General features: G+C 36.9%; 1 protein-coding gene across 2 annotated transcripts in view; it reads right to left on the reverse strand.

The window, feature by feature from the left end:
* The window catches only part of BRE (brain and reproductive organ-expressed (TNFRSF1A modulator)), a 166,221-nt gene that overhangs the window by 103,281 nt on the left and 38,342 nt on the right, over positions 1-24,598 (reverse strand). Inside the window, exons 5-6 of one of the 2 annotated variants that reach the window (XM_017744827.1) lie at positions 14,219-14,413; positions 10,252-10,326 (exon numbers count right to left, since the gene is read on the reverse strand). The exons of the other annotated variant lie outside the window; for it this stretch is intronic. Of the exons in view, the coding sequence (XP_017600316.1) occupies positions 10,252-10,326; positions 14,219-14,413 (270 nt within the window). The remainder of the gene's footprint in view (positions 1-10,251; positions 10,327-14,218; positions 14,414-24,598) is intronic. 2 annotated transcript variants of the gene reach the window in all.

A 24,598-nucleotide genomic window follows, 5' to 3' on the forward strand; every position in this document is an offset into this window, starting at 1 on the left:
TTCCTTCAAGAAAAGTGTGTCAAAATGAACTGGACTTAAACAACTGCTAATTGTAACTGTGATGAATTGTATAGGTTAGAGGAAGAGAAGGTAGAGGAAGAACACTGCTCTGGTTAAATCCTTGGACAAGCTCTCTACTCACGGCTCAGGACTCCACTCTGAATTTGCATATACCTAGCTTGTGTTTCAAGTGCTGACTGAAAAATAGAGGTTTTTTTATCATATGTCACAACTCCTGTGAACAATATATTAAATTAGAACTCGTGAGATGATCAGTTACTATTTTCATCTAATCTATGTAGGGAGAAAAAGTGACAATACCTACATGTATGTGAAAATGGTAACCTGGGTGCAATTTGACCTACATTTCAAGAGCTTATCTAATCACTTAACAATAGTAAAACGAAAATTAAATAAGATTTATTACTTAAAAAAAAATAATGAATCTAGGTGAAATGAGATAGAATTAATGATTTTATCTAGGACACACATTATAAATGCTAAACAATGAGAATAATAATTTGGAATGAGCGTGTTTATTCTTTGTTAACCAACACATTGTCCTCAGGGTTTTGCAAATGAATCACTGATTATTTACATACCATCAGTCAGTCATCAGTTTTAGTCAAGACATCAGTCATATTTGTCTAACATTCTTCTACACCAGAAAAGATGTTGCAGTAAAACACAGAACATCTGATATCTCTGAATATATAAACATATTCAAATATATTAAAAGCACATATATTTCGGTAGTTTATTACTTAAGATAACTACAAAAGCAAATAATTAAAATGACAAAATATGGCAAGAGATGGAACAGCATTATCAAATTAACTCTAGTTCACTATTTTCCTTCACCAGAAGGACTTCCTATTGGTATTGTTATGGGTATACTTAAGTATTATATGTGCACTCCAGACAGTTCATTTCGCAACTCAAAATCAACATTTAATTCACATCTTTTTGCCCAAATTTTGATGCACTGGTAACCTGTTAAGGCCTAAGGAGTGCACCTTATTGCACCCAGTGAAGCCAAACTAATGCTCCTCCCCACTGCCCCTTCCCTCCCATGGAAGTGCTGTTTGCAATGATTACAGGTCCCAGCACATGAAAGATGTACAAGTTCTAGCATGAACACCTAAACTGTTAAAACAGAAATAGAGAGTCAAGAGGTCTAAGTTTTATTTGTTGTTCTTTCACTGAGATGCTGCTGGACAAGGCAGACTTTCCTTCAGCCTTCTCCATCTAAAGTCTCCTTCTAAAATAGAAACTACCTACATACACCTTCTGTACAAGCAACTACCTTCCTAAACAGAAGTTACTATAGAAATTAAAAGCTTGATAGGAACATGGCACATTATCAGCTAGCAATTGGTGAACAAAATGCTGTGCATTCTTTTGGTAACACGGAAGAAAAAGAGCAGAACATTATAGGTTTTTTTGTATTTTTACTTTATGTTTTATGGTATTATGATTAATGACATTGCCAGTATCAATTAGACAAAAATAAAAGTGATGAACCAGTCAACCTCAGAATGTTTACTACTGAGGGTAACTTATTCAACATTAAAGCTTTAATTTTTTTATTTTTATTTTTAACTATGAGACCGAGTAAACATGTGTAGTGTTACACACTCCACTACATGGTTATTTTACTGACATATATTTAAAAAAAACTGAAACAAAACCTCATTTCAACACAGACAGCCATCAAAGAATTTTGTATACTTAACAAAAAAAAAAGCTACCAATGCAAATCACAGAATTCAAACCAAGCATGAGTAAGAATCATATGAAATCACCACACAGACATACATTCATGTTAGTACTATTCTTTCTTATGAAGACATAGTCTAGTAAACTGAAAACCAGAACAAAGAACCCCAGAACATTAAACCAACCTAGTCCTTGTAACAGCAACTGGCACTTTTGTAAACAAAATTTACTTTAAAACCTCAACATATGAGCTGCTGTAGGATTTAAGCCCTGATCTGAAGCCTTAGGAAGAACCCCAATATTTGAATGAGTATGGCTCATGGCTGTAGGCTTAGTATGGAAATATCCCTCATAAAATCCTACCATCGTGCTTTATGCACTTCTGTATCTGCAAATACAGGTTTGCTGGTTCATGAGTTTTACAGATTATTTGCTACCTTCAAATTCTATGCTCAACAACTTCTCAAATATTTTTTCCTTCAAGAAGAAACAGCAGTGGAGAATAGAATGCAAGAGTTTTAAAAACATACATTTCCAAGATCCACTTCCCAGTTTAAGACCACTGTACATTGCTTGTTCTACATACTATGGGCGGACCATGACAGATAAAACAAGCACCATCATTATGTAATAACCTGCAATTATCTTTATGGCTATTGAATTCCATTCTTCCTATGCAATACATAAAATGCAAATGTAAAGCAATAGTACAAATTACAAGCCCTAACAAGGCAGTAAATCTGAACCAAGTCACGCAACATAACGTGTCTATAAACTTTCCCACCAGATGCAAAAAAGGCTTTCAAAAGCTGCTCTTTTTAACTTATTTTTCTTAATTTTTTTAAAGAAAATTAATGAACCCCCCCCATCTCTAGTCATAGCTGAATAGCAAATAAATAGTTCTACCAAATTTGAGGAGAATTCACAGAAATTGAGATGAATATTTTAAGATTTATCAGTAGATGTGGTGGTCCTTTACTACAGCATTTTAAAAATAAAATGCTTAAAAATAAAAGAACTGTCATCAGAAATACAGTTGATTGGAGATTATGAGTCATATTAAGATCATAACCTATAAAAATCATCAGCTGTGCAGAATGAGCTGTTGCAGTTGACATATCTTATTAACAAAATCTTCCAATAAATTACAGAAAAAGCTCATTTAAAAAAATTGCTTTTGGCTTTCAGCATATGGAGCTTAAGGTGCTCCTAACACTAACCTGTTTTATGTGGTTTTAGTGACTAGATGCTACAAACAAGTCAGCTTGTTCTGGAAAAGTTGTACTAATAAATTTAGTGAGAATGAAGGGAGGTTTCTTTCTTCCAGAATTCAAATGTAACATGTTTTGATCATAAAGTACACTTTTAGAGAGCTTTGCTTCCCTTGGTTTGTGGGCAGAAGATACTAAGAACAAAATCATGAAAGGATGACTAATTAAATCATAGTGTCTGTAAGTACTTCTGCAGCTTCACTGAACTACAGCAGTTATCACTTTACTCTTAACTCTCCAATACCAGAATCAGCAGATTCTGTGACAAAACAAGAGCTCACCTATTCTGAAAAACTGTGAGGTCAATAATACAACTACAACGGTAAGACCAGCCAAGAAGCACAATACAGTGGAATATGAAAGATCTTCTACACTTTTACCTATCGTGACAAGTGAAATATCTTGCAACATAAAAAGCCAAAACAAAACCCCCAAACCTTTACAGCTGACAGATCTTGTGCTTTTAAGCTATAATGAAAACCTAGACACTTAAAATATTTCAGCACCGAAAAAGTCTAGTTTTCTGATTCCACAACTTTTTAAACTACCAGAAACATTTCATGACATGAAGACATTTTTTTTCCCTCCCCATTTTATTTTTGGCCTCAAACAATATGTAAGGTCCACTGCTTGGAGTTTTGCCTGCTTCTGGCACTCGGCTGCTACTCTGACAATGGCCAACATATTGAGGTAAAGGAGCACTTCCTCATTGGTAGTTTGTTAATATTTTCAATGAAAAACATGGACAGCAAAAATAAACTGCAGATTACTGGGCACTGGCTAAAATGAAAGATTCTAAGAGACAAGCATCAATGACATCTATTACTGAAAAATGTCTGCTGCAAACAGCTTATATTTATTTTCCCAGCCTCTAGATCATGCAATTTACTGTCTTCAGCTGCTACAAACTCTGCTGTTTCAAATACTGCCAGTACTAACTTGCACAGACCCACTTCTAATCTAAAATCTCAATGGCCCATTTTAATTATGTGTTATAAAGTTTGCCCTTATTAACAGAAGAAACCCAGACAATCTTTGATGATCCAATACTCTGTTTAAGTAAGTTAATGCTGGTATGATAATCAATCTAGTGAATATTGTACTGTCATCTACTCTAAAAATTTAAACTATTTGCTCCAAATGCTTGCTCAAAATAAGGAATTCATTACGGAATGCAATTCAGGAAGTTAACTTTGTGCCTTTGTCTCAAAGTCTTAAGTAGTATAATATTAACAGCTATCCAAATTAGCCTAAAAGATCTCTATGTAAAGCATGGTCAGAGTACTGTGAATCATGAGAACTACATATTATTTCAGGATTATCTATCAGTCTCATGAACTTCCAGTTTTGCTATTGGTAAAAGAGTAAAACAACACCAGGCACCACAGACCTGACAAGCTTCATATGGTATGCAGGTCCATCATTCTATCCAATACAACACAAATATGTTTTGGAAGGTAGTCAAATAGTATATGCTGCATAACATCCTACGCTCCTTTGAGAGGCAGCTGCCTGGCATAGACTAAAAGAGTCTAGTGCAAAAAGATCAAGTCATATCTGAACTCCACATCGTTCTTGCCACTGACTTTGTGACCTCAACACACTACACATCAGGTTTTAGTTAAGTCAGCTACAAACAAAATCAATGAAGTTCAAAACCAAAAGAAAATATTATTCTTTTTCAGAATATTTATCTCAGGTTTTTTAAACAGCAGTAGAACTTTTTATACAAGTGTATTTGTGTTTTGGTATTTGCAGCAGTTTAGCACAAACCTTAAATGCTGTCAAATAAATCAAACTGCTAAAGCACAACAGTAAAGAAACTGGCCTGGAAAAAAAATCTCATTTGACCCTGCATATTACACTTTTGTTTGTTCTCTACTATAGTTAATTACTCAGACATAGACAAGTATTGCAGCCTTTTCACAGTACCTGGAATTTGGTCTATGTTGTAAACAAAAGTTGCAATGAAGTCTTTTAAGAGACTTCCAAATGATGAAATCAGAGTAAGGAAAAAAACACAAATATGTTCTTATCTTTCAATTTGAACTTGAGGATAAACCTCTTCCATTGACAGTCTTACACACAACTGTTTGGCCCCTGGCAACGTGTCTAGACAATGTCTGTTATTTATTTCACTTCTAAAAGATATGCACTAAATACAATGGTCATCACAAAAAAAAGCACCCCCAAAAGAAACAGGTCTGCGTTGCGTATTTCCTTTACACTTCAATAGTGAGAAATTATTGGAAGGCTGCTGGTCACAGCACCATAGCTAAATTAGTCCTGATCTTAGCTATTCACCAGAGAACAAGCAGCAGGTACATACACATAGGAAATGAGTACTTTAAAAGATATATACAAGAACGTGGTGTTGATCAGGGAACATCTTACTTAGTCAACACCTAAAAAACCCCCATGGAAATAAGAAGAAAAATACCTAAATGTCTTGTTTTTAGCAGCATCACCGGCAACGTACTCTGAAATTCACTAATACTGCGCAATCATAGTGCAGTCACATAATCAAGTACAATTTGCAAATTACTGAGCTGGAGGTTTTTACTGATTTGTCATTATGGTTACATATGTGCCCCTAGCTGACAAAAACGACTAAGAATGAAACAAAACTACACAGAATGAATGTACCCAGGTAGCCAAGAAGGTCAATGGCATCCTGAGTTGTATCAGCAATAGTGTGGCCAGCAGAACCAGGGCAGTGCTTGACCCCTGTACTCAGCACTGGCGAGGCCACACCTCAAATGCTGTGTCCAGTTCTGGGCCTCTCGCTACAAGAAAGACCTTGAGATGCTGGAGTGTGTCCAGAGAAGGGCAACAGAGCTGGGGAAAGGTCTGGAGCACAAGTCTTAGGATGAGGGGATAGGGCATCTGGGTTATTTAGTCTGGAGGATTTGAAGCTCAAGGAGGACCCTTATCTCCCTCTACAAGCATCTGAAAGGAGGTTGTAACGAGGTGGGGGTCGGCCTCTTCTCCCAGATAACAAGTAACAGGAGAAGAGGAAATGGCCTCAAGTTGCACCAGAGGAGGTTTAGGCTGGATATTAGGAAAAATTTCTTCAGTGGAAGAGTGATCAGGCACTGAAACTGGCTGCCCAGGGTAGTGCTGGAGTCACCACCTCTGGAAGCATTAATTTGATGTGCAGATGGGGCACTTAGGGACAGACATGGGGTTATTAGTGAACTTGGCAGTGCTGGGCTAATGGTTGGACTTCATGATCTTAGAGGTCTTTTCTAACCTAAAAAATTCTATGAAAATTTGGAAGGGGTATTTCAGATGTTGAGCCTGTTACCTTTTCTATTACTGTGGCGTACAAAGTCTCTGTAAAGAGGCAGAAATGTGAACTAGAGACTGACTCTCAAAATGAGTATGTACACTGAATACTTCCCTTTATAAAATACTGTGGAGAAAATTAAAAATGCTGCAACCAACAGAAAATAATTTAATTCAAAACGAACATGCTGATTAAAAATCCAACTGCAAAAAAAGGCAAAAGAAAAGTATACAAGGATTTTCCTGAGCCAAAGCCACATTCTTTTCAAATAAGAGAACGTTAATGAAAGATTTATCATAATAAATTTCGCAGTAGTTTGAGCCATCAGCTTGATTCTGCGGCTGTTTCAACACAAAGTTTTCACTTATATCAAATGGATTTGCATAAGAAAACAATTTGAAAGTGGATACAAAGGTCCACATTCAATTAAAAACCTTTGCATTAAAGTATAACTTTCTAAAAGAAAAAATAATGGATGTGCTTTTTAAGTGTAAGCCAACATTTCTTTTAGAACAGCTCTTTAGCATAGAAAATACACAATAATGCTTTTTCTTTCAAATGTAAAGGAATATGCCAAGAGAAGTTATGAAGAGAGATTTTTTTGCTGCAGACATTATAATGGGTATAATGTTTCCAACTAAATAAAATCTGAAGAAGTTTTACTAGAATAACTGAAGAAATTTTGCTACAATTTTAGAATTCAAAGGAAGAAACAGTGTACCCTGCATTGCTCTTTTGACTATCCTCAGTCTTCTTAATATACTCAGCTATTTCCCTTAAAACACACACACACTTGAACTCAATTTTAAATTTAGTGCCATGAATATCTTCGAAATAACCTGGCAAATTCTCCTCTCCAGTCCATAACAATACAACTTATGTTACACCTTCAAACTTTTATTCTTTATAGGAAAAGTACTATCACCACAAAGATGACAGAATAACATCTTGTATTTCCAGAGTGTATTCTCAACAACCACAAAGATTTTGTAACATTGCATACTGATCTCACAGCTTACATTCTTAAACCTGAGTACTGGCTTATGACACAAAGCTTTAGAGTCATGCTTGTAGTGTGATTACCTACTGACATCCATAAAAATCAATAAAAACTTCAGAAGAGCATTAGAAATCACTGGGATACTATGAGTGATTGATCAGGTGAAATAATGGTCTTTAGTATTTCACCAGATTTTAATACAAGTAGTATTAATTAAATATAAAAAAGAGGATGTTAGAGAAAGCACAACATAGGTTTGAACTTCGCAAATCCCTACAGAGAAGCTACTGCACACTATAAGGTGGGCTACAGACTAGAACAAAATTCAAACACATTAAATTCTGCAGTAAAACATAAAGCTGTTAATACACTAACAGCCTTCAATTACTGATTGTTCTTCCACCTTTCAGGGTAATATATTAACAATTATTTCTACTACAGCAATAGACACTCTATCCATCATGTACCATAATCCAGAAGGTAGCATCGAAACCAGCATAACTGGCAGCCATGATGGGAAATAAACTATTTTATTGCAATACATTAAAGGTCTATTTCTGCCAAAAAGTCTCATCCAAAGAAAAGACACAGACAGCTTAAAAAAAACCCCAAACCACTTTTTTTTTTTCAATAGCTTTACAAATTTGGAGCAGTCAGAGCACAATTATTTCAACCACAACAGAGTAGTTCTGATTCTACCTGCTTTTATGTTGTTTATGTTCTTGTCACATGAGATGACATTCATCTAGCTCAGAATACAGGAAGCTAAAGGCAACAAGGGTATAAGATCCATGCCTGCTACAAAGCACATTCTCATAACCAATGCAGGAGCCTAAATCAAACAATTCTTCTACTCTCAACAAATACTTCTGGAATAAAACAGTATTTCTTCTCCTGTTGCTACTCAGACAGACTACACATCACTTTCCTACTACAGTTAACTTGCCAGTTTGCACTGAAGAAGCCTGACTAAGAAAACTAAGGATTTCACTAGTACATTGTCCATCAAGAAGGATCCGCTGGTGTAAAAAATCAGGCTATTATATACAAAAAGACATCGATTTTAAAATCCCAAAGCTAAGACATTAAGGCTTCTGAAATGTCAAAATAAAGGCAGACTGGGAAACTTTGATTATGCTACCTGCTCTGTATGTCTCTTCACCTCACACTACATATGCATGCAAAATAAATACATATTTTCCTTCAGACTAATGAATCACTCAGTACTCATGATGAACAAAGCTCCAGGAAGAGACTTGTGGAGCACTAATGATTGTGGACCACAGTATATGAACCTTGTTTACAGAAGATGTTTAGTGAACATGATTGGGAATTACAGTAAGGAGGAGTATGCTGTCATGCATTAAAGCATTACTCTTCAGAAACAACAGCAGGTGGTTCTGTTTCCATCACGGGGTTCCTACATGATGACAATTATGTAAGTCATGCATCACCTTCCAACCTCCAAGTTACCCCAGAAACTGAACAGAGAGGTACAAGACAGCCCTGCATTTGAAGCTATAGAACATATTGCTTCTGCACTTGACCTGAAATTCTTGATTAATTTAAAATTCTTCCTGAAAAATACGGCACTTGGGAGTTCTGGCAGGAGCAGACAGCACAGTTCACATTAGACATTCTCAGTCTTCTTTTTCCCACAGAGTCTTTCAGAAACAAATCCCGGCTATCTCCTGCAGTCTAGGTGAACTGTTGCTGTGTCCTGCTTAACAACAACATTCCCAAAAAGGCCTCAGCCAAGCCTCTTATATCTGACTGGAAACAGTCCCATTCAATGAGATGAAAAAGCCCAATGAAAGACAGCCTCTGGGAGCAGAGCTGCTACTTATGAACACAGGAATAAACTGAAAGTATCTGCATACTTTTGAGAAGCAGCTCATTACTCAAACAGAAAACAATCTACAGAAGGTAGAAAGATCATAGGATTCCAATCTCTAACTGCCATCAGAAATTCCAGATAGTTGTGCCTGCCTTTATTTTCATGGTTTGTAGCTTGAGACATCTTATTTGGTGAAACACTGAAAACTCACACTTGCAATTGTGATCTAACAATAGTTGAAGACAGTTCTAACAATAAGATGAAGAGGAGGTAATGGAATCCACACTGACAATTTCATCTCAACACATCAGTTTTTAAAGATTAAGTAGCTGTTCCTCTTTCCAAATATTTAAAAGTAAATAGCTGATTAAGAAGGCAGACACATGGTTTAAAGGAAAGATGAGTGCTGGCAACATCAACTGACTCAAACCTTGTCTGCAGTGGAAGTTCTGGCACTTCATTCTGACAGTCATGATAGACAGAAAACCGAATCTCCCACTGCATTCTCTAAATATAGGAACATTGACCTTATGATGGGCTTCCACAATAGCTGCTTCAAAGAGAGACTGACCCTGTGTTGTGAAAACCACTCATTTCAATTTCTTCCATGGTGCTAGTTCATCACAAATTGCTTTTTCTGTTTTTATTTCTCCTCTTAGCATAGAAATAAATGTGCTTTTTTCCTCAACTCGCAAAAATACTTTATAGCCCTATTTTCAAAAGGATCTGGTCAAATTTGTGTTCATTGTGAACAGTGAAGCAAAGTGATCACTGAAGCTTTCAGTTCAAGTAACCAGAATTTGCTTTCATTCCCTATTAAGAAATGGTATATTTAGTTTGATTTTCTGCTTCTACTGTCAAGACTACTGGTACAACTGAGACTGTTCATTAAAAATCCAAACACTAACACGTCATGAAATTCCACAGATTCCTATAAAAGATCCCACTAAAGTGGCACACAAAACAACAGCATGTCCAACATCACCTTTCCAAAACAAAATTCAATCTGATTTAGAAATGGTGAACTTTCAAACTCTTGGAGAGAAGAAAGGTGGGAATGTCAAAATAATTACTAAGGAGACTGCAATAATTCATATTCTCTCACAAATACTGTCAACTTAGACAGTCATTTTACCTTGAGAAGGTATGTAGGAATATTGCTGAAATCGACAGGCAACTTCAAGAGGAAGCGAGCCGAGAATTCTCCAGTCTGTGGAAAAAACGTAACACTAATGAGACCTGGTAGCTAAAACAGAACAGCAAACATTCTGAGGATTAAATACTATCCAGAAAAATGACTAAGAGCTCATTCCAAAGAGAAGGGTTGAGATTTAAAACAAAATTGCCGAACAGAAGTACTGGAGAGGGAAAAAAAAATTTACAGATTTCACAAGTGTCATATGAAAAAACACTTTAAAGAACATTAACTATCATTGCCAGTAAGTCAACAGCAAAAAGTAGTTAGAATAAAACAATGTGCATGACCAAAAAATCAGACTGTATTTTGTTATGCCCTAAATATAGATGTATCTTGGCTGTACTCATTTCCGGACAAAGGACTGGCGAGACCTGCAAAGAGTCTGAAAGCAAAGCTAAAAACCTGATAAATTGATACGAGCATATAGATAAAACAGAGGCATCTTTACAAACATTGCAGACATACGTACAAGAATTTGTGTTCAGAAAGATGAGCATGTATCAAAAGTATCCTCTGAATAAACTTAGAGGAAAAGAGCTGAAGTAGGAGGTTTTAAATAATTTGTTTTCAGAATTATGTAACTCTAAACACCTAGACAACCGTGTACTGAGAATTTGCCAAGCGTCCCATACACATTGCTCTTTTTTACGTATAAAGGGTATGGGAAGGAAATGGAAAGGATTTCCTTTCTGTTTCATACACTTCCTTAAAACCAGACTTTGTCCACCTGGTTATGAAGCAACAAAGTTCACTGTTTTTTAAAAACAAATGCCTGCCTGATTTCCTCCATATTCATTTTTTATCATCTCAATTTTTTTAGTTCAAACCACAGAGCAGCTGTATTTGTTAGGTAGGTTGAAGTAGCAGTAAAGAAAGTGTTAAACATTAATTTTATGAAATTAAGCACAAAAAACTGGAATAATTTGAGACAAGCTAGCCAATTTGTCAGTGCCACTTTGTTTCTTGGTCTATCTACCAGGCATGAACTAGAGATAACTCACGCTATCTCTAAGTCACTAAACAAGAAAAAACAAGATCTGCAATGAAACTGAAATCTTTCCAATGGTACCTTTCAAGTTATATAATTTGCCAAAAGGGTTTGTGTGACATTGGGCTGTAATCCAACCTTACACCAGCTAGCTGAGAATTGGCCTTCGTTTCTGGTAGTCACAAAAGATAGGCAAAGAAATTGCACATAGAAACACTATGCAACAAAAAGTGAGTGCATATTAACACCCAACTGTGAAACCTTTCCTGATTACACCACTTGTGAGAAGAGATGCCAGCTTTCTGATGCGGTATTACTGATGTACGCAGAAAAATCACCAACTTCTTGCGCACATATAACATGAAGACTGCTACAACGACAGTCAGGGCCCTTACTTTTTATCCAGAGTGAAACAGATATTACACATGGTGCTTCTCTTCTGGACTTTCAAAAAATGCCATACAACATTTGCCATAAAATCCAGAAAATTATTTTTCGTATAATACCAAGTCTGATGAACTGGGATGGCCACTGAACAGAGGAACGGCCTCTGACCAACGCTGCTCTGATCATCAGCTGCTCCAAAAAGTCTAGATCTTTCATGTAATTCAATCAAGATTATTTTGCAAACTAATACTTCCAAAGGTGTTCTGGCTGGACAGGGAGCAGCCCCTGTCCATGGTGCTCACCACCCCAGCCCCAACCAGCTGGATACAGGCATCAGGTTGAGACAGATGAATTTCTGGCCAGAGCCCTGAGCAATTAAATATTTAATGTCTCCTGCATCTGCTGGTACTCCGCCAACATGAAGCTAATAAGCTAGATAATAGTTTGTCAATTCATCATATGTCTTGGAGACTTGCACTTTAGGAAACTGGAGATAGTGGAACAAAGGTATAAGAGCAAATTTCTGCTCCATTTTGGGACACAGTGCTGAATTCAGGCCTTCTCTTCAAAGTTTTTTTAACTCATGCACCTAAGATGATTGCTTTCGTAACACTGTGCAAGGCTCGTATTTGATTATTTCCAAAATCTGTTGAACTACTATTGATCCCTGAGAGACAGCAACAACATGAATTTCAATTCATGCCTTCTAGGCAGAGAGGATAAAAGGCCATTTATCTCCTGCTTTTTAGAAAAACACTCCTATTTTGCTGATCCTTGAGGCTGACAAATCAGTTGTAAAGAACAGGAAAGAGAACCACACAAGTTAGTTTCACAGTTGTGTTTTAGGACACTAGTGAACAAGACTCTGTCATGTATAGCAAGTTCATAGAATCTTCAAGACTCTCAAGAGTCTTCTTGAGAGAATGAAGACACACTATGGAAAAATCTAGAATAGCTCTGCAATGATGAAAAGGATTTGACTCAAAATGTATTTAAGATTTATTTTACTGGAATATTTTTAATTAAAACAGCATTTAAAATGAAAGAAAAGGAAGTTCTTTATTCAGTTACTGAAGACTGAGAAGACCTGAAAGCTACTTGAGTAGCTATGTCTTTCCTCTTTAAAAGGAAGAAAACCCCCAGTTTTCTACAGTCTTAGTAGAATTTTTGCAACTGGCAAAAGCTATGATAAAAATCTCAGTACAGTTCAGAAAGCCTTCTGCACTTCAATAAACCAGTCTGGTGAAATTTAGAGATATAACAAGTTGTTTGTGATGCAAGCTACAGACAGTAACTGTACAGAAACATCTGTGAATAAGTTAATTTCAATCAAATACTCTGGTCTATAAACATTAAAAAAAAAGGAGGTCTGAATTTCTTTGATGAAGAAAATTAAACATGGGTTCAAATAAAAAAAGCCTAGATGACTTGTCTAAGAAAAGAAAACCAGATGAATGTGTGAGTTGTAAAGTAAACATCCTTGCATCACCTGTAACTTAAGGATGATTGAAGTGACATAAAGTTGAATTCTAGGCCTTGATAATAGGAGTGCTGAATTTTCATCAATTTTCAGACTGCACCTACTTTAGAAGATAGTGCTTCAGAAGGCCTGTTTATCTTAAGAGTATGGTATTTCTGAAAGCAAGAGGGAAACAAGCTCATCATAAACACTATTAGATATTTCCTGACATATCTTACTCCAAACTTCCCATGAGAAATATATTACCAGCAGAAAAACCCCTGATTTTTGCAAAGCTTACTCTGTGGCAGAGATTGAATTAAAAAAAAAAATCAATTCACACAGTAACCAAAATGCCTACATTGCCAATGGCCACATCTTAGAGATACAGAGGTTTCTATAAAGCATGGCACATTTCCCATGTGGGAATATGGGATATAGCTTCAGGAAACAGATAAGCCTGTTTAATGTCTGTCATATGAAAGCATGTCCCTACAAAGTCACTGCTCTAGCCCATCTTGCCTCCTCTTGCAAAAAATTAGTTGGCTTAGTTTCTCCTCTCCAGTTTAGGTTCTTGGAACAACTCATCTCAGCTTGCACAAGCACAAGAGAGATACCGGCAGCTGCAGCTACCAATTAAATCAACTCAATCATAATGTGGAAACACACCCTAGTACATCCTAGCCCTAAACAAGCTGGCAGGCCGGCAGGGTGTCATACCAACACGGTTATTCTGCCTCTCAAATCTTCAAAGCTAACTCAAACTTCCACATTAACGTTGTACTGTGCCCTCTAAACATAGCACAGGCTTTTCAACAGTTTCAAAGTTTTCACCTATAAACCAGACAATGAACAGCAGGTTCAAAACCAGTTCTCACCTAGAAATCTGGTTCAACCAAGGTAATGGAACACAGCAACATACCAAACAGGGAGTATAGAAAATGAGCTGGAGTCAAACAGGAGTTTTCTCCATTGGACACAGAAAGCATGGAGATCCACAGTAAGAACTTAAGTTTTCTGAAGCAGGAGTTGTATTTGCTAAAAGCATTTTAGGTGAAATAAGAGCTTACCCAGTTGTTTTTTTTGCCAGCATAGATTTCCATGTTTTCTCCATACTGGGGCTCTTCAAGTAAAGTCTGATACTCAAACATGAGACGAGAGCTCTCCCGTAATCGGCTGCACTGAAATTGGTGATATTGCTGCAAAAGCTCTTTCACAACAAGCAGGAGGCATTCAGGGTTTGAAGGATTCCAGGAAGCTAAATTCTATTGAGTAGAAAAGAACAAAGACCAAAATTGTTTACAGGAATAAAAGACAAGCAATCCCCCTTCCATTCTGATACCAGAGGCACATATGCATGTGGAACCTCTGTGACAAAGCTAAACCACAATATTAAAATATAAAGGTTCTACCGTGCTTTGGAAGAAAACCAGGTGAAACAGCAGAAGCTTAATGTCAAATAGGAGACCTACCATAAAACTGGTAACAGGGCTACTACCAGGCTTATATAGGCCCAAATTACCATTCTATTATTTTCTAAAATTATACTGTTGCATCTGAGAACTGGCAAAGTTGGAATTAAATTAAAACTGATAGGCAATACATAAGGATTAGGTAAGTACCACCTTGCACAATAACTGATTCAAAAAGCAGTCACCCAAGTCAACATGGTAAATTAACACCAACTACAGAAACTGCTCTGCTCCATTATCTCAAATAGTGGCTTCATTCACAGTGGTAGAGCAAACGGGTTCTCTTCTCTTGCCTCGACCTTGTGATTTATTTCACCTTAACCGTCTCTTCACTAGAATAACCTTGACTCATCCACTTAACACAAATGTCATCTGTACACAAAAGTCTCTTTAATATGCCTGGCAGAAATTTTTATTACAGGTTCGCTGTGTTTCAAGAAATACACCTAACAGAAATAAAAATGATAATACAATTAAGATAACTGTGTCAGTAGCACAGTAGCAATGTTATCACTGCTTTAATTGGGTTAGACCAGTCGTCTACGCACAGTAAGTTTTATTCAGGCAGTATTTGGTGTTACAAACCATACCTAATAAGACCAATGCTGCATGCCTCCATCTACGTGACCAAAAATGGACCTATGTGAAAGGCAAATGAGGACTCACCCTGTAGTCCATGATGTTAGGACATGAGACAGCACTGATTGAAAGTACTTAAGTGCTCATATGCTTTGCACTTGGATCTTCAAGAGGTTTTCTTGATACAACCTCAGAGCGTGTTAACAGAGTCATGTGGCTTTTGGTGAGCTTTGAGTATAAGCAAAATTAATCTGCATTTCATAGAATCATGGAATGGTTTGGGTTGGTAGGGACCTTAAAGATCGTGTAGTTCAGGGAAGGAACACCTTCCACTAGACGGGGGGGCTCAAAGCACCTTCCAACCTGGCCTTCGACACTTCCAAGGATGAGGCATCCACAACTTCTCTGTGCAACCTGTTCCAGTGCCTCACCACCTTCGCAGTAAATAATTTCCTCCTTATATCTAACTTTAATTTACCCTATTTCAATTTAAAGCCCTTAACCTTTCTCCCACCACTCCATGCTCTTGTAAAAACTCCCTTTCCAGTTCTCTTGAGGGCCCATTTAGGTACTAGAAGGCTGTATATCACACAGACATTTGACAATAAACTAGCTGCAACAGAATTTTAAATTGCATTAATTGTACAGTTAAGAAACTCAGAACTAGCAAAGATGTCTGCATTTTACAACTAAGTGAAGATATAATATAGTAGCTTAATGAAATTCCTTATCTATATTTGTATTCAGTGTAGTTGGATGGCATGTTACTTCTTCCTGTTAAGTTACAGATATTTCATAAACAAATTTATATTTTGTGTAACACAGAAAGTAATAAACACAAGTAATAAACACAAGTGAACAGGTTGCATAAAGAAGTTGTTGAGTCTTTGTCCTAAGACATACTCAAAACGTGACTGGACAAGGACCTGGACAGCCTGATCTATCTGATTCTGCCCAGGCAGGGCAGCTGGGCTAGCGATCTCTATCTAAAGGCTCCTTCCAACCTCAGCTATTTTTAGCTTTATGAAGAGGTTTAAAAAAAGCTCAAAACTGAAACAGGATCTTAGCAAGGTGAGACTCCACAGCTCTGGCCTGAAAAGAAATGAATGAGTTTGTGTACAAATTTTATCTTCTGATACCCTGGAAAGGCAGATAGAAAGCTTAATCAGTTACTCACCAGGCACCATGCTTCAGCTCTACAATGAAATTTACTTGTAGCCTGATCTCTAACTATTGCGGCTAGTTCCATCAAAAAGGGTTATAACTTTTATTATTTCTGATGACTTTAGATATGTCCCTATGGAATAGTTTTATACAGACTTCAGTGTATGTGTATGATGGCTTAATATCTCAAGCGTTTCTCTTTCCACAACTTAGTATTTTTTCCCACTGAAGTAATATATATGATGTTACCAAAATCAATTTCCCATTTTCAGCATCATCACTTAAACCATACCAGTCTAATTTGTCAGTGAAAGCAGCATGAAATAGGTATTGCTGTGTTTTAAATGCATGAACAGCTACAAGATTGGACTGTATTCCTCGTGCTCACTCTGATTCTGGTAGAAAGGGTTGCCCAGCATGGCTAAAAGGCTATCCTTGAACCTCTGCCTTTAGAAGTTAACCCAGTGTCACAGACTTCACATTTGACCACGGCTTGATGTAAAAGCACTCCGTTTTCTCCCCCCTACAGACAGTAGGAACACCTCTAAGATGGGAATATTATCATTGCCGTGTCTTAAAAGGTAAACAACATTCCAGAGGAATTGGTGAACTGGAGACATACTAATCCAATTCTTGTAAGTTCCTCAAGTACTACAGAGTGACTGAGAGCCTTGTTCTACCTTGTCTGCCACCTACAGCTAGTGAAAACTTGTTTGAACTTGAACCCATTTAAGCTTATCCAATTCTACAAAATACTAGAGAAAATCTTGTCAGGTAGACAGCATCTTCTAGGAAACACATTTTCTATCATGCAGTCTGAAACCAGACTGCATATAACCTTAAATTTCCTGTTCCCAAGCTGCTGCTCAAATAAAGCATTTCCAGAAAGCCAGAGGATGTAATATGCCAGTTAGGGACCTTAAAGATCGTGTAGTTCAGGGAAGGAACACCTTCCACTAGACGGGGGTGCTCAAAGCACCTTCCAACCTGGCCTTCGACACTTCCAAGGATGAGGCATCCACAACTTCTCTGTGCAACCTGTTCCAGTGCCTCACCACCTTCGCAGTAAATAATTTCCTCCTTATATCTAACTTTAATTTCCCCTATTTCAATTTAAAGCCCTTAACCTTTCTCCCACCACTCCATGCTCTTGTAAAAACTCCCTTTCCAGTTCTCTTGAGGGCCCATTTAGGTACTAGAAGGCTGTATATCACACAGACATTTGACAATAAACTAGCTGCAACAGAATTTTAAATTGCATTAATTGTACAGTTAAGAAACTCAGAACTAGCAAAGATGTCTGCATTTTACAACTAAGTGAAGATATAATATAGTAGCTTAATGAAATTCCTTATCTATATTTGTATTCAGTGTAGTTGGATGGCATGTTACTTCTTCCTGTTAAGTTACAGATATTTCATAAACAAATTTATATTTTGTGTAACACAGAAAGTAATAAACACAAGTAATAAACACAAGTGAACAGGTTGCATAAAGAAGTTGTTGAGTCTTTGTCCTAAGACATACTCAAAACGTGACTGGACAAGGACCTGGACAGCCTGATCTATCTGATTCTGCCCAGGCAGGGCAGCTGGGCTAGCGATCTCTATCTAAAGGCTCCTTCCAACCTCAGCTATTTTTAGCTTTATGAAGAGGTTTAAAAAAAGCTCAAAACTGAAACAGGATCTTAGCAAGGTGAGACTCCACAGCTCTGGCCTGAAAAGAAATGAATGAGTTTGTGTACAAATTTTATCTTCTGATACCCTGGAAAGGCAGATAGAAAGCTTAATCAGTTACTCACCAGGCACCATGCTTCAGCTCTACAATGAAATTTACTTGTAGCCTGATCTCTAACTATTGCGGCTATTTCCATCAAAAAGGGTTATAACTTTTATTATTTCTGATGACTTTAGATATGTCCCTATGGAATAGTTTTATACAGACTTCAGTGTATGTGTATGATGGCTTAATATCTCAAGCGTTTCTCTTTCCACAACTTAGTATTTTTTCCCACTGAAGTAATATATATGATGTTACCAAAATCAATTTCCCATTTTCAGCATCATCACTTAAACCATACCAGTCTAATTTGTCAGTGAAAGCAGCATGAAATAGGTATTGCTGTGTTTTAAATGCATGAACAGCTACAAGATTGGACTGTATTCCTCGTGCTCACTCTGATTCTGGTAGAAAGGGTTGCCCAGCATGGCTAAAAGGCTATCCTTGAACCTCTGCCTTTAGAAGTTAACCCAGTGTCACAGACTTCACATTTGACCACGGCTTGATGTAAAAGCACTCCGTTTTCTCCCCCCTACAGACAGTAGGAACACCTCTAAGATGGGAATATTATCATTGCCGTGTCTTAAAAGGTAAACAACATTCCAGAGGAATTGGTGAACTGGAGACATACTAATCCAATTCTTGTAAGTTCCTCAAGTACTACAGAGTGACTGAGAGCCTTGTTCTACCTTGTCTGCCACCTACAGCTAGTGAAAACTTGTTTGAACTTGAACCCATTTAAGCTTATCCAATTCTACAAAATACTAGAGAAAATCTTGTCAGGTAGACAGCATCTTCTAGGAAACACATTTTCTATCATGCAGTCTGAAACCAGACTGCATATAACCTTAAATTTCCTGTTCCCAAGCTGCTGCTCAAATAAAGCATTTCCAGAAAGCCAGAGGATGTAATATGCCAGTATGTATTGATATCAGCCAGACAAGTGGGAATAACCTTTCCTCCTAATGACATTGGTATAACACAATAGAAATGTTCTGTCAAAGGAAATGACCAACAGTATTTTAATAACTGACCTAAATGCAACCGAACCTTTTGTTTTTTAAATAACGTTACACTACAGAACAAAAAAAGAGCAAGAGGAAATCCATTGTCATTTGTGCAGTACAGAGCTGAAGTAGTGCTCTTTCCAAAGAATTCAAGAACACTGCATCAAAACAGTGTTTATTCTGTATTGCCTTAAAGCTACAGGAATTAAAATGAACGATTTGACTGTAGGATCCTTACTAAACACCTTTCATTCAGCAACTCAAGTTTTGAAGCACAAACTGGTTATAAAAACAAATCACCTGAAGAACAATTCAACTACCCACCCAGGACATACATGAATTGTAATGGATTCTCACTGATGAAAGAATAAACATACAAGAACTACACAAATTTTCTGAAACACAAGTTCTGATTTATATAAACCATTCTTAGCTTTAGAATTATATTATTGTAGTGCTTGTTATTTGTCATTTGGCCACCACATTTCCATCCATTTTGTTAACTTTGCAGAAGGGCTGCACTTTTATATCTAAACTCATAAATTTTAACACAAACACTACGGAATACAATGCCATGTTTACGTATGAAATTTCTTTTTACATATCTTAGTGTAACTTATTTGCCCTAAGCACTAGGTTCATTCACCTGAAAATACTTTTAAACAACTTTACTGTAATCCAATTTCAACAGGATGTCAAAACAGGTGTTATATTGTTCTCAAACAGCACCTTCTTTAATCTTCCTTCTATTTTTGAAATCAGAGATAAAGTAAACAACTACCTGCAAAATACACTCTTGAAATCTAAGGCAGAATTTGATTTGTCAAATTTACCCCTCTTAGAGTGTCTACACTGCTACAATTTCAGCGTCATAGAGATTCTTCTGAGGACACACAGTCACTTCAGTTGATGAGAGTAGTGTAACAGTAAGTTGACCTTCTTTAGAGGTAAACGGTCTTCTAAGTAAGATTTTATTTAGCAATGCAGTATTGTATTCACTATTAGACTTTGGAAATCAGCAAAATATTAAACCTGGAGCAAAAAGAGTAGTAACTGAGTGTGCTTCATTTTCTGGTTGTTTGTCTGAAGGCTGTATTCCAGCTCTAGCCAATCCAGCTTTTTAAGAGATAGTATTTAAGAAGATTTAAAACATTAGAAGAACAGTGTGAGCTTCTGGTGTTTGTGTTTCATTGCTTCAAGTTCTGCTACAAAATTCAGACCTTGCATAAGTATTAAGGTCTGATGCAACTTCAAGATTATGAGGTTTAGTTGTTACAACTTTAAAAAAACCCCCGGAAATAAGAACATAGATCACTGAAGCCAAGAAGGTATGAAAAACCCAAATACAAAAATAACAAGCAATTATGTATATAGAAAAAGACTTAATGCTTTCTGTGGCTTATATCAAAATCATCTTCTGCCTTGCTCACACATCTATACATTATCATTTTACCAAAATCACATGTATTCTGAAAAGAGAAGGTTTTTTTCCAGAATTTGCTATAAAACTGTGAATAAAATGAATTTTATAGAGAAAAAAAAAATGATCACAGTGACTGGGGTATTGACAGACTAAGTTACGTATTTCACTTAATAAATCCTGTCTAATTTGAAATGAGATTTCTGCAGACTTTCCAGAGAGTTAATAAAATTTAACAGAACAATCATTAATGCATTTAAAATAAAGAAATCCAGACTTGGACCCCTTGCCTTGTTTGCCAGTAGATATCTTTAAATGAACTCTGCAGTGCAAACTCTCTAAGTTACTCAATAGTTAGCCAGTTAGACTGAAAGTGGCCCACTGTACAACAATATACAAGTACAAATCAACTCAAACTGCATCTGCAACTAATTCTGCATTCATGCTGCTCTCACATGAAGGCCTACATGCATAACTCAGATTGGGTAGGATCTTCTTTAATGTTATCATTTTTTCAGAGTATCATTGAAGAACTTACCTGTTATTTCTGAGCACACAGATGGAGGCTCAATTAAACCACTCTCTTCAGTCTAGATACTGCTTGCATGTCTCTCCACGGTCTCCACACACTAGGAGCAACTTCATGCATCAGATCTTAATTTCAACCTTGTAGTTTTTAATTTCAGCATTTTTTATGGCTTTGCCATACTGCAACTTGTGTAACTTTCATTTTCTAAAAAGATCAATTGTTGCCTCATCTTAAGAGGTACAGAAGTTTCAGTAGCAGTTTTAATAGCATCCAAAGATGACTGTATATTCTCGTGAACACAAAAGCCTGATAATGTCATCTGTGACGACTGGGTAATCCCCATTTTTCCAGTTAGGAATGAATGAAAAATGATCTACAGAAATGAATTCAAAATGGCCTTCAGAAAAAGTAATGGAATGAAAACATCCATATGATAGACACCAGACTCCACAAGCATCACAAGCACACACAGTTGTAGCTACTGCCATACAGAAGATGGCCAATAACTATTTACCTATCCACAAGTAAGCAATTCAACATAAGGAAGTTAAATGCCCCTTCATGGCAGAAGTTTTCCTGGCTGACTTTTTTCATTATAGGACGAAGTTTCAGGACAAGATATTCAAGAAAACAGTTATCTAGACCTTAAAGTGATTAACCAATAGCATGTACATTCACTAAATTTGCCCTCTACCTCCTGTTGTGTGGCAGTAGGAATGGAAAAATAGTATTCAATTACTATACAGAGATTAATAGCCCATAGGTGTCCATCAAACTGTGTCTACATTGGAGAAATCCACATGATTCAGGAGATCTGTTCTGATGATCTGCCAGATACTAAGGTAAATAATCGCACCAAGGAGCATTGATTTTCACTAAGAAGTATAACCCCAGAGATTTTTTCGGGCTGCAGATTCAATCTGTGAATTCCCTGTCTCCTGATCCTGTCTGCTGACAGAAGTTGGCTGCACAGTAAGCGAACAGTTTGAATAGGGTAAGGTTTTTCAACAATCAGACATGACCAAAGAGTTGAGAAAATGAATTCACTTGACATTGGTATAAAAGGCATAGTAGAGCTGTTATAAGGCCACCCACAGGAGGCAATTTAAGCCATTTCAACAGTAACTCATTTAAATAAGTAGCAATGACACCAACTGATTTCCAAAAGAGACAAGGAAAATTTGCAGCCTGACAGTATCAGTTCTAGTGAGATCTTACAGGTGAGGCAAGTGAAAAACCCCCAACAAAGTAATTCTCAGGCCTATTAGCAGAGTTTAGCTTTCCAGAACTGCCATACTATTCAACTTCTGGCAAAAACCCCACATTTAAATTTTGTTCTGGAACATTTTGTGCTTTGTAGTCTTTCCTTTATCCTTCCAAAAAAGCTAATCAAGAACCTATGCAAAATACTCAGTGTCCATGATTACCTACTCCCCATTTTTTTTCACAATACAATGGGCCTCATGTTCCATAAAGCTGCTAATTCATAGACTCCTTCACAGGTTATTGCTTATTTCATAACTCCAGGCAATGTCTGCAGCAAAACACAATTCTACACTATCAGAAAGGAAATACGGTAACAATTTCTAATTGATTTGAAGTTGTTTTTCTTTGAAATGTGTTTAAATACCCAGGTTGCCAGAATATCTTCCAGGAATGTGATTTTAAAGAAGACAGATTGTAACTGTTTTTCCTGGCTATACTACAGGAAATAACAGCAAGATCTTATTTTAAGTTAGTGTACTTTTATATTTCTAAGCAAGAAATTAACTTTCATGAGAAAATGTCAGTAAACAAAACCTCCCAAGCCCGTAACAGTGGTAATGCATTTCTATAGCATCTTTCATGCAGAATTAACATAAAGAATAAAGTTAAGTACAGATTTGCATTTTGTTTATATCTCTGCACACCACATGCACACAACTTGCATCCTACAGTGGCTTAAAATCAGTACCAATATAAGTATTTACCTGAAATGAGAAAGATCACAGTGTGACATTAGTACTTATCCTCCACATAAATACAGAGGAGATACTGGTCCAGTGGTTACAGCATTAGTGTAGAAACTGGCATACCTGGTTTCAGTCCCCTCTTTGCTCTACTCTTCATAGGCCACCACAGGGAAATTGCTCACAGAAAAAGGCACAGGATAATTATCTACCATATGCTCACATCTTTCTATCAACAGATATTTTTCACAGTATTTGCAGGGCTGGAGTGTTATAACAACTTCAAAGGCTTCAGTTTCTTAGCAGCCAGCACTTAAACATCCTACAGGCTGCAGCTTCAAATCAATCACTGTAAACCTACATGCCATCTACTTGTCATCTTGTTTTCACAGGTTCTTCATATCCCTCTCCCCCAAAGCACCACTGGAACAACTTTCTGGAGTGATCTTCTTGAAATGATCATTTTTGGGCCCAAGCAAACATCAAAACTTAACATTTTAAAAAACAGTTCAACTCTGGAGCACTTCTGTCATTGCAAATACAACCAAAGAATTTACAGTGTGCTCTACTACTGTGAACACCGGATAAACCATTTGCACAAACCAAAACTAGGGATTGTCAGTATTTATTTTAATTTTTAATTTTGGCAAGAGGCTGTGAAAACTGGATACAGAAATTAGAATAGCTTATAAACACTTAGTAGAAATCCCAAATACCTGAAGGCCTTGAATTAGCAAGAAAATACAGAGCAGGAAAACAACATAATAAGAAATTAATTCTGCTTTCAGAAAAGCATCTTATGTCTTGGATGAAATTATTTTCCTTTTTTTCTTCCACTGGCTACACAGTGTGATTCTTGATAAATGATCCAATACCCAAAGCAACTCTATAAGAGATCCCAGCAAATCTGACACATGGAGAACACTCTTCTGCATTCACCTAGAATAAATGCAACACTGCCCCTCAAGTACTGTTCACCCAAAAAAGGAGTAAACTCAGCTTCCTAGGGTTACTACAAATTTTTTCTATTCCCTGCTGTAGGAACAGTTAAGAGACAGCTGATTTTGGTAACTTAAGGGTGCTCAGGAAATCCAGAATCTGTGAAGCCAAGCCCAGGAGAACATTTTTATGTTGTGCACTCTTCCTGAAAGAGTCTGCCTGGTTCTCCCACAGAGCTCTCTTAGAAGATAATCAGACCCTTAAAAGCTACAACTGCCTACTATCTAATTAATCTCCTGAAGACTTGGCATGCATAAGCATTTCTTGTCCTACTTTGCTAAGGGATTAGAGCAAGTTCTGTTTCTCTCCAGACCTCTCAGCACAGCTCTCTCAGAAAGCAGATGATACCTTTACCTGATCCAAGAGGGAATTTCTTAATTCCCTCAGCACATAATAAATTCCACGTTAGTGAATCCAATGTCCTAATCATTAGTTTCTCCACGTGAGTACACTGCACTTTTCCCCCTGGGAGTTGGCTACCAGAGGTGTACATATTTAACTAGACATGGCAAGTAAAAGGAACAAAGCATGAAGACAAGAATAATTCCCCCA

Source organism: Corvus brachyrhynchos, unplaced genomic scaffold (assembly GCF_000691975.1).
Source record: "Corvus brachyrhynchos isolate BGI_N302 unplaced genomic scaffold, ASM69197v1 scaffold258, whole genome shotgun sequence".
Lineage (NCBI taxonomy): Eukaryota > Metazoa > Chordata > Aves > Passeriformes > Corvidae > Corvus > Corvus brachyrhynchos.